Source organism: Bos grunniens, chromosome 11 (assembly GCF_055505025.1).
Source record: "Bos grunniens cultivar Pamir isolate PY7600 chromosome 11, Bosgru_T2T1.0, whole genome shotgun sequence".
Taxonomy (NCBI): Eukaryota; Metazoa; Chordata; class Mammalia; order Artiodactyla; family Bovidae; genus Bos; species Bos grunniens.
This window is the reverse complement of record NC_141175.1, coordinates 2,943,141-2,957,972: the sequence shown is the minus strand read 5'-3', so window position 1 is coordinate 2,957,972 and position 14,832 is coordinate 2,943,141. Positions and strand designations below refer to the sequence as shown.

The 14,832-nt window shown below is 67.0% G+C and overlaps 1 protein-coding gene across 3 annotated transcripts in view; it reads right to left on the bottom strand.

Annotated features, from left to right (window-relative positions):
* BRD3 (bromodomain containing 3) overlaps positions 1-14,832 on the bottom strand; it is a 38,262-nt gene that overhangs the window by 11,315 nt on the left and 12,115 nt on the right. For all 3 annotated transcript variants that reach the window (XM_086324188.1, XM_086324186.1, XM_086324187.1), the window contains exons 2-9: positions 12,433-12,758; positions 11,278-11,415; positions 10,634-10,781; positions 9,823-10,037; positions 7,823-8,194; positions 5,470-5,598; positions 2,260-2,451; positions 1,197-1,420 (exon numbers count right to left, since the gene is read on the bottom strand). In XM_086324188.1, coding sequence (XP_086180314.1) covers positions 1,197-1,420; positions 2,260-2,451; positions 5,470-5,598; positions 7,823-8,194; positions 9,823-10,037; positions 10,634-10,781; positions 11,278-11,415; positions 12,433-12,645 — 1,631 coding nt within the window. In that variant the 5' untranslated portion in view covers positions 12,646-12,758. The remainder of the gene's footprint in view (positions 1-1,196; positions 1,421-2,259; positions 2,452-5,469; positions 5,599-7,822; positions 8,195-9,822; positions 10,038-10,633; positions 10,782-11,277; positions 11,416-12,432; positions 12,759-14,832) is intronic.

The window sequence follows — 14,832 nt, the reverse complement described above, 5'->3', positions numbered from 1 at the left end:
GGAGCAGCCACTGCAGTCAGAAGCCCACCCCCTGCAACTTAAGAGCAGGCCCCCTCCAGCAACGAGGACCCAGCACAGCCAAAAACAAACTACAAAACGAGGAGGATACCAGCTCTGTAAGCCTGCCCCAGGAGACAGAGGAAAGCGCTGCCCAGACCATCTCTGAGGCCGGCAGCACACTGATGCCAGAACCAGAGACAGGACAGGGCGCGGGGTCCTGCCCCCCTGGAAAAGGGAGGCACAGACGAGCCCTGACCGCGCTCACTGCCCGGCCGCTGCTGGAGCCCACGCCCCGCGCTCCACCGGCCCCTCCTCCATCCAGGGACCAAAGCCTGTCGCCTCCGCCGCACCAACAGCCCTCGAAGCCACACGCCTCCACCCCAACCGACGGGCATGCTGGCCCCTCCTGACCGGAGGGCCGCGTCAGCCCCCAAGTGTGTCCTTCCGCCCATTCTGCCCCCTGCGCCTCCCTCCTCCGCTCCAGCTTCATCTGCTCAGAGCATAAACCGCGAGCCCCTAAACGAAGCCCGTCAGCCTCCGAGGCCGCAACCCTCCCCTCCTCCCAGCCCCGTCTCCGCTCCTGGGCGGCACCCCACTTGTCCCAGTCCCTACGAGGGACACATCCTCTCCCCGCCACAGCTCTGTGCCCGCTGCCCCTCCCGGCTCCTGGATCTCCATCCTGCGTGCCCGTGCAGCTGGATGGAGGAGGCCTGGGGAGGTCTCCTCACCTGGGGGGCTCTTCGCCCCCACACACCTCCCCGTGCTGTCCCTGCCTGTCCGTGGCCAGCGATCCTCGGGGCGGCGCTGGGCCTCGGCGGGAACCAAGGAAAAGCCGTGGGGCCCACGGAGCTGTGTGCCAAGGGGCACTGCCCCGTCCCGACCCTGCACATACTGGGCGACCTGGGAACGGGGTGCCCAGAGCCCGACACACCCCCAAAGAAAAGCCCTGCCCAGATCAGGAAAACGTCCCCACAACCGCGACTCTAGAGGTCTCCACGCCTGTCTTGAGGCCAGCCCCCCGGGAGGTTGAGCTCTGCCCTCCGGAGCCCATACCCTTCCTGGAGGAGACCTCGCTGGGTCCCCACAGTCTCCCCACAATGGGGGCAAGACAAGGCCCACCAATGCCCCCCCACCCCGACCTCTCTCCTGACAGCCCCGTGCCCCCGCCAGCTGGTGCCAGCCCGCCTGGCGCCCACCTGCCGGCCGCACTGGTGCTGTTGGCCTTCTTGGCGGGCGCCTTCTTCTGCGGGGCCTGCTTGGCGGGCGTGGCGGCCTTGGCCCGTTTCTCCTCCTCGGCCTTGGCCTTGTGCCGCTCCTTGTCCTTGTCCTTCTTCTTCTTCTCCTTCTTCTCCTTCTTCCTCTTTGGCTTGTTCACCGGCGCCTGAGACAGAGCCGCCAGCTGCTCGTGCACGGCCTTCAGCTGGAAGACACGGCCGCCGGGTGAGGACTCCGGGCTGGGCGGAGGGAGACGCTCCGGGAAGGCGCTTAAACCGCCCACCCCGGAGAGAACATCCGCAGCCGAGCTCGTGGGCAAGCTGCTGGGGCACCACACGGCAGGACTGCGGGGCGAATACGGCGCAGGGCCAGCAGCCAACACCGAACGAGGCCTGCAGCGGCGGGCAGTGTGTACGCACTCCACGCGCCCCTCACCCCATCAGCCCCCCAAGGCGCCCAGGGGCTCCGGGAGCCACGCTCCACAGGCGAGGAAACGGTGACCCCAGCCTTTAGTAGGTGGACGGGCTAGAATGGGGATGCTGCGCACGCCGACCACGTCCCACGGCACGGGAGGGACCCCAGCCTGTGAGCCCCCATGGGGCTCAGCTACTCGATGTCTCCTCCTTGCCAGAGGGCCCCCCGGGAATCTAGCACCTCGTGCTCCCATCTTGCACAGAAGGAGCGTGAAGCGGGGTGGGAACAAGCCTCAGGGGTCAGAGGCGGAGGCAGGACAGTCCTGTTCGCCCCCGCCCCGAGAGGCAGGCTCTAGGGGCCGCAGGGCTGCAGCCCCTGCAGACCTTTCTGCAGAGCAGGAAGAGGCTCCAGGGACATTCCAACACAGGCAGGCTCACAGGGCCCCAGGCCTGCAGGCACTGGCGAGGGGGCCCTGAAACTGACACCTTTCCCAGGTTCCCTCCCAGCGACACCGCAGCGAGGATGGCTGTGGCTGGGGAGGGGGTGGCGGCTGGGGCAGACCTCGGGTCAGGGGCCGGCGGGGACGGACCGCGGTCCTGCCCAAGCCCCTTGGCCTGCACGGCCGCTCACCTGCTCCTGCAGCTCCGCCAGCCGCGTGGCACGCTCCTCCTCCGAGTCCGAGCTGCCTGAGTCCGACGAGCTCTCGTCGCTGCTGCGGCTGCTCTCCACGCCCTTGCTGACCACGGGGGCTGCAGGCGCGGGCAGGGCGGGCGCCTCTGCCGGCTCGTCTGGCATCTTGGCGAAACGCATCTCAAACACGTCCTGCGGGAGAGCAGGGGCAGCCTGGGTCCCAGCGTCTGTGGGCACCCCCCGGGGAATGGGGAGACGGCTCCACCTGCCCAGGGCGCCTACTCCCTGCCTCCCTCCCTCTGTCCCTCCCTCCCAAGCAGTGAGCACAGCCCCCGACTAGGGGCACAGGGCCAGCAGCTAAGGACGCAGCCCTGCAGGAGCGGGCACTTGGGTGCCCGCCTCCTGTAGAAGACAGGCAAGTCCTTTCTGCTCTGGCTCCAAGGCCGCCACCCACTGCCAGGGAGAGGCCTGCCCGGGAGCTTGGGACCCTCCTGGGCCCCCGAAACCCGGTCTGGGAGCCACTCACGCTCTCCCATCCCTCTGCCCAGTGACATCACTGGAGCATCACACCTTGTTCTTGGGGTGGAGGGGGGCGGGTGGTCCAAGAGCTGGCTCAAAGGATCCGGCTCAGTCAGAACGGCCAGCTCCTGCACAGCCCTGGGAGCACACTCAGCGAAGGTCCCCCCTCCCTGGAGGGAGCACGCTCAGCAAAGGCCCCCTCTCTGGTGGGAGCACGCTCAGTATAGGCGCCCCCTCTCTGGTGGGAGCACGCTCAGCATAGGTGCCCCCTCCCTGGTGGGAGCACGCTCAGTGAAGGGCCCCTCCCTGGCAGGAGCACGCTCAGTGAAGGTCCCATCTCTGGTGGGAGCATGCTCAGTGAGGGCCCCCTCCCTGGCGGGAGCACGCTCAGTAAAGGTCCCGTCTCTGGTGGGAGCACGCTCAGTGAAGGCCCCCTCTCTGGTGGGAGCACACTCAGCAAAGGCCCCCTCTCTGGTGGGAGCATGCTCAGCATAGGCGCCCCCTCCCTGGCGGGAGCACGCTCAGTGAAGGTCCCATCTCTGGTGGGAGCATGCTCAGTGAGGGCCCCCTCCCTGGCGGGAGCACGCTCAGTAAAGGTCCCGTCTCTGGTGGGAGCACACTCAGCAAAGGCCCCCTCTCTGGTGGGAGCACACTCAGCAAAGGCCCCCTCTCTGGTGGGAGCATGCTCAGCATAGGCGCCCCCTCCCTGGCGGGAGCACGCTCAGTGAAGGTCCCGTCCCTGGCGGGAGCACGCTCAGTGAAGGCCCCCTCCCTGGTGGGAGCACACTCAGCAAAGGCCCCCTCTCTGGTGGGAGCATGCTCAGCATAGGCGCCCCCTCCCTGGCGGGAGCACGCTCAGCAAAGGCCCCCTCCCTGGCGGGAGCACGCTCAGTGAAGGCCCCCTCCCTGGTGGGAGCACGCTCAGCATAGGCGTCCCCTCCCTGGTGGGAGCACGCTCACCGAAGGCCCCCCTCTCCCTGGTGGCCCAGGTCCATCTCAGACAGGCTGAGCGGCAGGCAGCAAGCCTTCTCCGCCTGGCTCACGTTCCTGAGGCCACATACACCTGGTTTACACGTGGAGCCACACTGGCAGGTGTCCAGCTCTGGGAGGAGCCTGCTCCGGGTCCTGGTCCCCTAGAATCTCCTGCTGAAGTCAAGGCAGCAACATGCAGGAGGCACGCGGCCACCCTGGTCCGGCCTGCTCTGTCCTGGTTGGGGGCGGGGGTTGGTCGACCTCAGACTGCTGCAGAGTCGGGCTCTAACCCAACAGTGGGGTCATGACAGTCATCAGCAGGTAGGGTCCCACACCGGGGAGACCCCCTTCCATGGGATCAGAATAGTCGTCAGCAGGTAGAGTCCCACACAGGGGAGACCCCCTTCAGTCGGACCAGAACCAGAACCAGCCACTGCCCTTGGCCCGTGGGCCGCCTGGCTTCCTCGTGGGGCAACTTACAAGCTTTAGGGGCGTCACAGAGCAGCAAGAGCACAAGGCTGGGCAGGGCCTTCTGGGGTCTGGGCTGTGGTCTAAAACCATGGGTCCGGGCAGCTCCCTCTGGGAGCACCGGGACCCCAGGACGGCTCTGCGCCCACCCCAGTGGGAGCCAGCAGAGTGGGCAGCACGCAGCAGCCAGCACTCCCAGGCAGGAGGAATGGGGGAAACCAGAACCCAGAGGCCCAGGAGGAGGACCCCCAGCACCCCCATCTGGGGCTGGGTGAGCAAGGATGTGCCCGAGTGACCGTACAGGGTTTACAAAAGGTTTAGATCTGAGCAAGAGATGGGGGCTGTCTTAACAGAACAGCGTGCTAGGTCTGTGCAAAGAGAGCTCCTGGAGCAGGACACACACCCACACATCCATATCTCTCTTTCTTCTAAACAGAAAGCCGCCTGATTTTATCCCATGTAAAACATAGGTGCTGTTATTTACAAAGGGATTCCCTGGTTGTTCAGACGGTAAAGAATCTGCCTGCTTTGCGGGAGAGACCTGGGTTTGATTCCTGGGTGGGGAAAAATCCCCTGGAGAATGGCAACCCACTCCAGTGTTCTTGTCTGGAGAATCCCATGGACAGAGGAGACTGGCGGGCTGCAGTCCATGGGGTCGCAAAACAGCCCAGGTGATCGAAAAGAGAACAGACTCTGCGTGCCAGCCAGCAGAGAAACCCGTGTCAGCCTCCAGACTGCCAGATGAGCACGCACACGGGCGCACACACGACACGCACACTCGCGCATGACACACGCACACTCGTGTGTGAGGTCTGTGTGCACACATGCGAGGCCCCGCCACTGGAGGCTTCCCCTTCAGTCTGCGCTTCCCCGCAGGTCCCACGCTCCCGCGTCATCCGCAAAGCCACGAGCCACTGCCTGGCAGGACGCCCGCGGGCCCCAGCACGAGCGGCCCGCCTCCCCTCTGCCCTCACCCGGCCAGAATGCCTGCAGGCCCACCTGCATGCTGACACCCACTGGAGCCTGTGCTCCCCAGAGGCAGGGACTGGCTGGTGGGCCACCTCATCCCTGGGGAGCAGGCCCAGGGCTTGGCCGCCACTCAGCCACTGCTCAAGAGAAACATGTTTGTGGGTGAGGTCCCTGGACACCCCCCAACCCTGCGCCTCCCCCGGCCGGATGCTCCCGACACCTGCCCCGAGCGGCCAATCCCGCCTGTGCCCCGGGGGCCCCGCCCCCCAGCGCCTGGCTCACCTGCAGCTTCCTGGCCATGGCTACCACCTCGTGGTCCGGGGGATTGTATTTATAACAGTTGGAGAACATCAACCGGATGTCGGCTGCGAAGCCCTGTGCGTCCGGGTACTCGCGGCTGTCCATCTTCTTCTGTAAGACAGACGCCACGGGCGTGAGGCACCGCCGGGCCTCGGGGGCCGCCACAGGTCCAGCACCAGCCTGAGGCCGTGTCCGGGAGCCCGGGAGAGAGGGGAAGGGGGCTTGGAGGGGAGGGTCCGGGAGTCCGGGAGAGAGGGGAAGGGGGGCTTGGAGGGGAGGGTCCGGGAGCCCGGGAGAGCGGGGAAGGGGGGCTTGGAGGGGAGGGCCCGGGAGCCTGGGAGAGAGGCAGATCCCCGGGGAGAAAGAAAAAGGCGCTCACAGGAGTCAGCTCCTGTAGCCACCACCCACCCCATCCTCACCCCAAATCCCAGGTCTACATCCTGAATGATTTTTCACACATCCGTGTCCCCGCTGGCAGGGGCTCTGGTAGGGAACGAGCAACTTCTGGCAGGAAGTCACCCTCCGCTCGTTTAGGGGGTGACTCAGCTCTCGCAACGAGACTTTTAATTTTCTCCCTGGAGAATCCAGGTGCTGTTGGCCAGCCTGCCTCCGGTGGCACCCAACTGTCCCGCCGCCGCTGGGATACGGACAACGGGCACCACGATGGGGGACGGGGTGCGCCCAGATGGGGGCGCCGCACGGAAGCAGCAAGGTCAGGGCACACCGGGCAGTGGCTCTCCAGGCGTGAGCTGCCTGGGCCTGGCTGGGTTCACATGGAGCTCATGTGTCAGGGACCTCGTGTCGGGGGTCTGAGGTGCCCATTTATCCTGGGGGCTGTGCCCTACTGCCGCGGGACACTGGCCCAGAGCCCAGCCACCCACCCCGCCTGTGCCCAGAGCAACAAAGTCCTGGCCTCGGAGGAGGGGCAGCTGGTGGTCAGACTCTAGGACCTGCAGCCCCTCCAGCCTAGCACACACCACCCTCCTCTGCCCTCTTGGGAGCTTCCAGCAACACTGGGGCTGCTGGGCTCCAGTCCTCTGCACAACCTCCCCACTCTGGAGCAGCTCAGCAAATGGGCACCCAAGACTCTCTCAACACCTGTGGCAGTCTCGGACTTCGGCCCTAATTTGACTGCTAGCCACTGTCCTGGTGCACCTTAGAGCCTGGGAACCACTGCCCCACTGACAAAACCTGCTGGGAAAGAGCTAGCCTGAGCCAGGAGCTGGTCAGAAAAGATGTAACCGAACCAGCAGCAACAATCACCCCTGGGGAAGGGGGACAGTGGAACCAGAGGCGGGGTTTCCCTCTGCTGCTTGGCTTGCATCCTGACCCTCTGTTCACACCATACAGACGAAACATCAGCCCAGGAAAAGCAGCTGGTGCCGCGGGGCTCCCAAAAGAGGCAGGGCCCCCAGAGCACTTCATGTGTCTAAGGAAGCCGGCGCCTGCCCTTGCAACCAGGGAGAGGGTCAGAGAAGGTGAGGAGGCCGCTCGGTCACCCAGCCCAGCAGGCTCCCCAGGAACCACTCACTGCCCTGGACGGCCGGGCCTGTCCTGCCCCTAGTGGGGAGCAAAACTTCCAGAAGGACAGTCTGTCCCAGGGCAGCGTTCGCGGAGTGGGGGCAGAATGACTGAGACCGGCAGCTCAGGGCCCCGACCCCACAGGTGCAAAGAACCCCCTCTCCCCTCTGTGGGGGCAGCTTTGCAGGCCACACACGCCAATGTGCTGGGGACACCCCTCAGACCACGAGAGACTGAAACGGGCTGAGGAAGCAGAGCTGTGTTAGGCCTGAGCCCCCTCATCCACGCGGGGAAGACCCCTCAGGAGCTCACAGCCCCGACCTCCTGCCCTTGGGCTGCCACCAGCCAGGAAGCCCCCTCCATCCCTGCCTGGCCCAAGCCTGCTCTTCTCTGCTTGTCCACACCTGGCCTGACCCACTGCAATGCCCACAAAAACCAAGGGAGAAGCCCCCGGGGCAGGAAGACCCTGGTGCAGGGCCTGAGAGAGCGGGGATCCTGGAGCCAGCTCCTCCACGGCCTCCTCCAAGACCCGCGTCTATCCTGGGAGGGGCTGGACTGTGAAGGGCCTCCTCGCCTAGCGTTACAGAGACCCGCAAACGCACCAGGACAGGAAGAAACGGAAGAACCAAAGCGGTTCCACAGAAAGAGGTGACGGGAAGCCACAGGTTCAGAGGGGACGAGGCAGAGCACAGCTTGCTGCCAGTCCCTGCCGCGCCCCGGGCCAGCCCCAAGGCCCTGCTTGCTGCTGCGGGCAGGCGGAGGGAGCCGGGCCACGCCCTGGGCCTGCGGGACGGCCCCTCTGTCCATGCCATACCTTGACGGTGCTCAGGTCCATCGGGTGCTTGATGATGTCGTGGTAGTCGTGCAGCTCCAGGGCCTCGGCGTCCACCGGCTTGTAGAAGGGCCAGGCGTAGGCCGCGTGCTTCTTGGAGAGCATTTCCTTGAGGATGCTGTCGCAGTGGCGCAGGTGCTCAGACAGCCGGCCCTTCTTGCCCGCGTGCTGCGGCACCTCACCGTCCTCCAGGTCCTTCTTGGGCGGCTTGATGGGGCGGCCCCCGCTCTCCCGCCGCGCCACCACCTTGGCCTGCTTGGGGTCCGAGAGCGGCGGGGGCGACTCGCTGCGGCTGGCCGTGATGGCAGACGTCGTGGGCGTGGTGGTATCTGCTTTCCGCTTCACGCCCTTCTTCTGTGACAGCGGAGACGGCCATGAGCCGGCGCCCACGGGGGGCAGGGGGGACCAGGACCCGCCCAAAGGCGCTCCTGGAGCGCGGACCGCCCGCCAGGCCCCGAGCGAAGCAAGGGCATGCACGGCCACAGCCGCCCTCCCAAGGCCCCCGCGCCACGCAGGACGCCGAGGCTCAGAGGGGCCACGGCGCCTGCCCGAGGTCACACAGCTGGCGGTGGTGAGGTGGACTCTGAGGCTGCCCGGGCCCCAGGCCCCACGGTCACGGGGCGCTCGTCACCCTGAGACACATCACGCTGCCCACTTGTGCCCACACCTGTGCCCAGACCACGGTTTAGGGGCCTGCAATACCAGGGTCCCTCTGCGACCAACACGGTACCCAGTGGGGCTCAGGGACAGCAGAGATGAGAGACCCCTGCAGGTCAGAGGCTGGAGGGGCGTCCCCGACACGGGCCTCAAAGCGGGCGCTCCGCGGACAGTGGCAGCCGCAGGATGAGGGGCTGGGAGGAGCATGCAGGCGGCGGGGCAGGGCACCGGAGACACCAGGAGGGGCGCAAGGTCTGGGGGCCGGGACCCTGGGGCAGAGTGCTGGGCAGGTCCAGAGCTGACCTTAGGAGCGGCTCCCCGCCCAGGGAGGGAACACTGAGACAATCCGCCCGCCCCTGCTGGGCGGGCACCATGGGGAGACAGTGTCGAGCGCCTGGGCAGCCAGGGTGCAGAGCCACCCCAAGACCAGCTCAGGGTCCGCCCCCCGCCACCGCCGTCAGGCAGGCGGGACAGCCCCCGGGAGCCACGAGCACCCGGCCGGCGGCCTCCCCAGGGTCCGCAGCGTGCACGCCACCAAGGCCAGCCACCAAGGGCACTGCCCCAGCCAAGCCCCTGCCCCCAGGCCGGCAGGCACGAGCCAGCCACCCACACACACACGTCACGGTGCCCACGGCAGGCCAAGCACGCCGCGGGGCCCCTGGGCTCATGGGCCGCGGCAGACGGGACATGCTCCAAGGCAGCAGAGTGCTGGGCAGGACAGCCTGCCAGCGCCGCCCAAGGGCAGGCAGTGGAGGCCGCCGGGCAGGGCGAGCGGCATTTTACCTTGGGGGAGCCATTTAACCCCTCTGAGCGCCTGCCTCCTCATCTGAAAGATGGGGGAAACACTGCCTGCCCCCGAGGGTTGCTGTGAGGGTCAAACCGGAGAAGACGGTGTGTGTCAGTGGGAGCGGGACCCTCGGCCGTCCCTGCTGGCCGCGGACCTCGCGGAAAGCAAGCGCTCCAAGCCCAGGCCCTGCGGGGGAGGCTCCTGGCAAAGCCAGGAAGGGGCGCGCAAGGAGGCCGCCACCGCCAACCAGTGGAAATCCGAGTGTGCCCTCACCCCCTGCACGCCCCGCCGGGAACCCATGTACACCACGGAGGCCAGAGACGCTGCAGTCCCAGCCCAGCCGCCCTCGCCAGCTGTGTGACCTGCGGCTCCGAGCGTCGGTGTCAGGAATCACGGCCCACCCCGCAGGCGTGGGCGGACAGGACCGGTCCAGAGGCCCGTGTGCCCAGTGCGCCAGGGGCAGCCTGTGCCCGGGGAAGGGACAGAGCGCCCCCCGCCCACCCACACAAGCCCATGCCCGGACCCCGGGAAAGCTCACCTTTACGACAGGCGGCGTGGGAGGGACCACGGGGATGATGGGCGTGGCAGGGGGAGGCGGGGCGGCGGCCGGGGGGACAGGGACCGGTGTGGCGTTTGCGGTGATGGTTGGCACGGGGGTGGCGGCGATGACGGGCGTCTGGGAGACTGTGGGGGGGACGCTCTGGAAGGGGGTCGCCGGGCACACGGAGGACACGGCCGCCACCTGCTGCGAGCCTTGAGGGCAGAGGACAGGAGGCGGAGCTGTGGGAACGGCCCCTCCTCCCGAGACCCTGCCCATCAACCTCACGGCGGCCGTCTCTGAGGCCAGGGTGAGTGAACCAGGATGGGGCGCGCGGCCCGGGGGATCACAGTCTGGGAGGGCGGAGCCCAGGGCTTAAGCCGGGTCCTCCAGGCCATCACCGGGTGACCCGGAGCTGCGTAACCAGCCGCCGCTCCGCCTCTCCAGAGGACGGGCCCCTCCTGGGCAGCTCTCCATGGGACACACCTTGGTTCTGGGTTCCCAGGGCATGGAAGGCCGCCCCGGGCTCCCGGTGCCAACCCTAAACCCCGCCACTCCCAGACCATTCACAGAGAACACGCTGGTGCTGGGGGGGCAAGGTCCTTGGCGGGGACACAGGAGCGGAGCGGCCTCCACAAGGGCAGCCTCCGAGCCAGGGCCAGCGGGGAGGAGCTGGGGTCCCGGCAAGGCAGGCGCCAAGGCAGGCCGCCTGCAGACCACACGGCAGAGCTCCCGGGCCCTGACCGCCAGCGGCCGCGCAGGGAGGGGCCGCTCTCGTCGGCTCCAGGAGGAGGGCACCCCCCCTCTTCACCTGCGCTCTGCGTTCCCGAAGCGGGTTTCCGGCCTTTGCCCTTTGGAGCAGGGGGCAGTAACTCAACTTCCTCCTGGGGCATCTGAGCCACTTTCTGCAGAAAAATTTTCTCTAAGGCTTGGGCCATGAGCACGATGTCATCTGTGGGCTGAAGACACGGGAGAAGCAGGGTCACGCGCTGGAAAGGAGCCGCGCTGCTCGCAGCAGACAAACGCGCAACCGCTGCTCGAGAAAAATATGTGTTTAAAAAGTTGTGAAGGGATCTGGCGGGGCGGGAGAGAAGCAACAGGAACACATTTTAACACGGAAACTCTTGCAAGAACTCAAAAAGCACAAAGGATAAAAACCACGCTTTATCCCATCATGGAGAAGAAACAAGGTCCAGGTGTGGGGATGTTTTACAGCATCTGGTGTCGACTCCCCCTGAAAAGGCTATTCGAATGTTCACCGTGCCAGCAGGGCATGTGGGCCCACGCACAGGGCGCGGGGGTCGCAGCCAGACAAGGGCTGAGCGGGAGCCGAGGTGGCCTGAATGGGCCTGAGACCCGCTGCGACGCACCCAGCCTGGTGGACGCCGGCCAAACCCATACTGGCGCTCCCCCAGGTCACTCACAGCAGCCACGGGGCCCACGCCACCTTCTCACCTTGTTATAAATGTAACAATTTGTAAACATGGTGTTGAAGTCCTGCATACATTCACTTGCGCTCCAATAATAATTATTTTCTAGTCTCTTCTTAATGGTTCCCATGTCCATGGGGTTTTTTATTATCTTATGATAATCCTAGGAAAAAGACAGTCAGGGGCGTTACTGTTGGGTTCAATAAGACGGTTTTCCTGATTCCCAAGGGCCGAGATCGCGCACGAGGCGGTCTTGTCCAGCACCTCAGCTCTGGGACTGGACCTAAGTTTCTGTCCAGCTGATGGCGGGGCGGGGCTGGCGCCAGGTCTGGGGGAGCCCTGGGCCAGCACGGACCCTGCCAAAACTCTCTGGTCTGATGGGAGTCTGTGTGGACAGAGGACTGCAGAGTGGGTCTAGGAGCCGGACGAGGGGCTAGGCCCCCTCTCTGGGTCCCAAACTTCACTCTAGGGCCTGTACATGCCCGACGGCCAAGCTGGCTCAGGAGCCAGGCTGCCAAGTGCTGGCCCAGGGCTGCCCTTGCAGGACTCGGGTTCTCCGCTCAGGCCCAGAGGAGAAAGCCGTCAGACGGTCAGGTGGGCCCCAGGCATGCAGCTAGGGCGCCATCCCCGGGAAGGCCGGCCGCCCCCACGTAAGCACAAGGCTGTGTGTGCAGACGCGTCACTCGGCGGGACGGGGTTGGTGCGGGCTGAGCCTCAGTGCGCCTCTGCGCCAGGGCTGGTCCGCCTCGTCCACCCACGAGGCCACGGCCTCCCACTCCCTGCACCTGGGGCAGCTGCCCTCCCCACCCCCAGGCCTGCGTGTCCCCTCTGCCCTTCCATCATCACAGATTCTGGGCTGGGCCCGCCCTCCTAGCACCTGCAGCCAAGGCCACAGGGGCTGTCCTCCCAGGACAGGGGGACCTGGAGGGGCAGCGGGCAGGACCCTCACAGGCAGGAGTTGGGGCCCCGGAGGGGCGGCGGGCAGGACCCTCACAGGTAGGAGTCGGGGCCCCGGAGGGGCAGCGGGCAGGACCCTCACAGGCAGGAGTCAGGGCCCTGGAGGGGCGGCGGGCAGGACCCTCACAGGCAGGAGTCGGGGCCCTGGAGGGGCGGCGGGCAGGACCCTCACAGGCAGGAGTCGGGGCCCCGGAGGGGCTGGGGCGGCGGGCGGGGCACTCACGGGCAGGTTCAGCTTGATGGCGTCCACGGGCTGGTAGAAGGGCCAGGCGAACTGGTGTTTCCAGAGCGTCTTCACCACAACGTTCTGCATGTACTGCAGCTGGTTGGTCTTGCGGCCGGGCTTGGCGGGGTTGGAGACCTCCGGCGGGGGCGGGTTCACCGGGCCCGGGGCCGCCGGGATCCCCGTGGGGGCGACCGGCGTCGCGGTGGACATCCTCCAGCTGCTCGCTCACTGGCCGTCACAGCAGCGGCTCAGGGAGGCCCTGGCTTCCTCTGTGCTTCCTGCCGAGGCGCGACATTCCATGTCCGGGCCCAACCGGTCAGCACCTGCAGGGCGGAAAGGACCGTGGGGGGATGGCCGGTCACCCCAACCGCAGCCGGCTCCATGGGCACGTGGGGCTGTGCAGTCACGGCAAGGCCACCTTGGCATGTCCACCCCATCAGGCCCGCCCTCACGTGTCACAGGACCACTGTCACGCCGCTGCCCTCGGGCCGGGGCAGGGAAAGAGATCGGGGACAGGAGGCAGAACGGCAGCAGGTGCCCCCCCCAGGTGGGTGGGGGAGACACGGTGGGCGGGGGGCGGCCGTCCAGGCGGAGGCCAAGGCTGCCGGCTCCCCGCCCACCAGCCACTGGCGTGCGCGGGACTGCCTCTACACGTCCTGGACGGCAGCAACCTTCCAGGCAGCGACTTGCGCGTCGACAGCGGCGACGCGGACCCGACGGCCGAGCCAGGCCGGCAGAAAGGCGCGTGGAGCACGCACGGCGCACGGGCGAGGGGGGTTCCAACGTAACCACGAGAACGGGCTCTGGTTTGTAGCCGGGCTGTGACACGGCCGGTCCTCGGCCAATCGGGGAGGGCGGCAGACCACAGCCCGGCCGCCAAACCTCCTCCACACGCAGTGCTGGGAAGGAAGTGCCCACCGCGGCCCCACGTGTGTCAGGAGGCTGCCCAGCGCCACGTGGACAGCCGTGCGCTGGGTGACGGATGGGCCGCCCCCACAGCGGCTCCCCCGCCACATCCTGGGAGGAAGTCGAAGGCCCAGCTGTCACTTGCGTTTGCAGAACGCCCTGGGGGGCTGCACACAAGAGCTGGACCTGGGCCCAGAGGCGCTTATGGGCACCTGTCAGGGACCCGCCGGGCCCGGGCTGGGAGGCAGGGCCTGCATGGGGGCTGGAGGGCCCTCCGGGAGGACAGAACAGCACCCATCTGCCTCTGGGACCACGTCTACCTGCTACGATTTGCAAAAGCAGGTCGCTGTAACTTGCAGTTTTGCTAGCCAGTTGACATCCTGCCAGCGGCCTGCAGTCTGCCACATGGCGTGATTATACCACAGTCATCAGGGAAAGCTACAGACCAGGGGCTTCCCCCAGGCCAGGCCGCCTTGGCCCCCACCGACCCCACGCCAGAGGAAAGAGGACTCCGAAAAGAGATCCGGTGCATCCCACGCACGGAGCAAACCTGCCCGCCCGCTCCCCTCCTTGGAGGAACGTTCTGGAACACCCCAAGGTGCCCCGCCCCGCTCAAGGGCCTGAACACCTCTCCTCCACGCCGGCTCCAGGGCCTCCATGGGGAGGGGGCCACGCCTGCTCGGCTGACGGTGCGGACACCGCATCTCCCCACCGCACAGAGATGGCCCGCTGCCCTCCACTCCACAGGTCTCAGCCTCGATGCCCCGCTGCCCCCCACTCCGCAGGTCTCGGCCTTGACGCCCCGCTGTGCCCCCCTCCGCAGGTCTGGCCACTTCTGGCCTAGCGCCACCGCCTCTTGCTGGAGTCCCTGTGAACCTGCCCCCTCAACAGCCTTGCCCCACACGGGGCTCCCATCCAAACCAGCACTGCCTGTCCCACTCTGGCCTGCAGGCCCCAGCCTGACCAGTGACTCATCTCCCCGTCATGGCTGCCGCAGCCTCACAGGCCCGTGTCCCCCAGACCTACATCACCGGCTGGGCCTCCCAGACCCCAGGCAGTTCAGGGGCGCAGAGCAGACGCAGGGCCAGACCTCTAGGCGCACTCCCAGCTCTGCCCATCGCCAACCCCAGGATCCGGTCTGCCTGTGTCCCTGTGGGACTCAAGACTAAAGGATCCCAGCGCAGAGCACTCAAGCCAGGCTGGACACGCACCAATCACCCACGGTCCTGCCGTGGAGGCTGTGGTGGCTGCCCACATGGGGATCCCCAAGATCCGGTAAGGACACACCCCATTCCTGCTGACGTCGGACGAGCACAGCGTGGGCCCCCAGGCGTGGGCCGGGTGGGGCCCCAGGTGCAGGGAGAGTGAGCCCCCAGGGGTGGACCCCCAGGGGTGGGACAGGCGGGCCCCCAGACGCGGGGCGGGTGGGCAGGCGCCCGGTACCCAGCGCTGCTGCTACAGCCCTCAGGGAACAGGCAAGACCCCACCAGG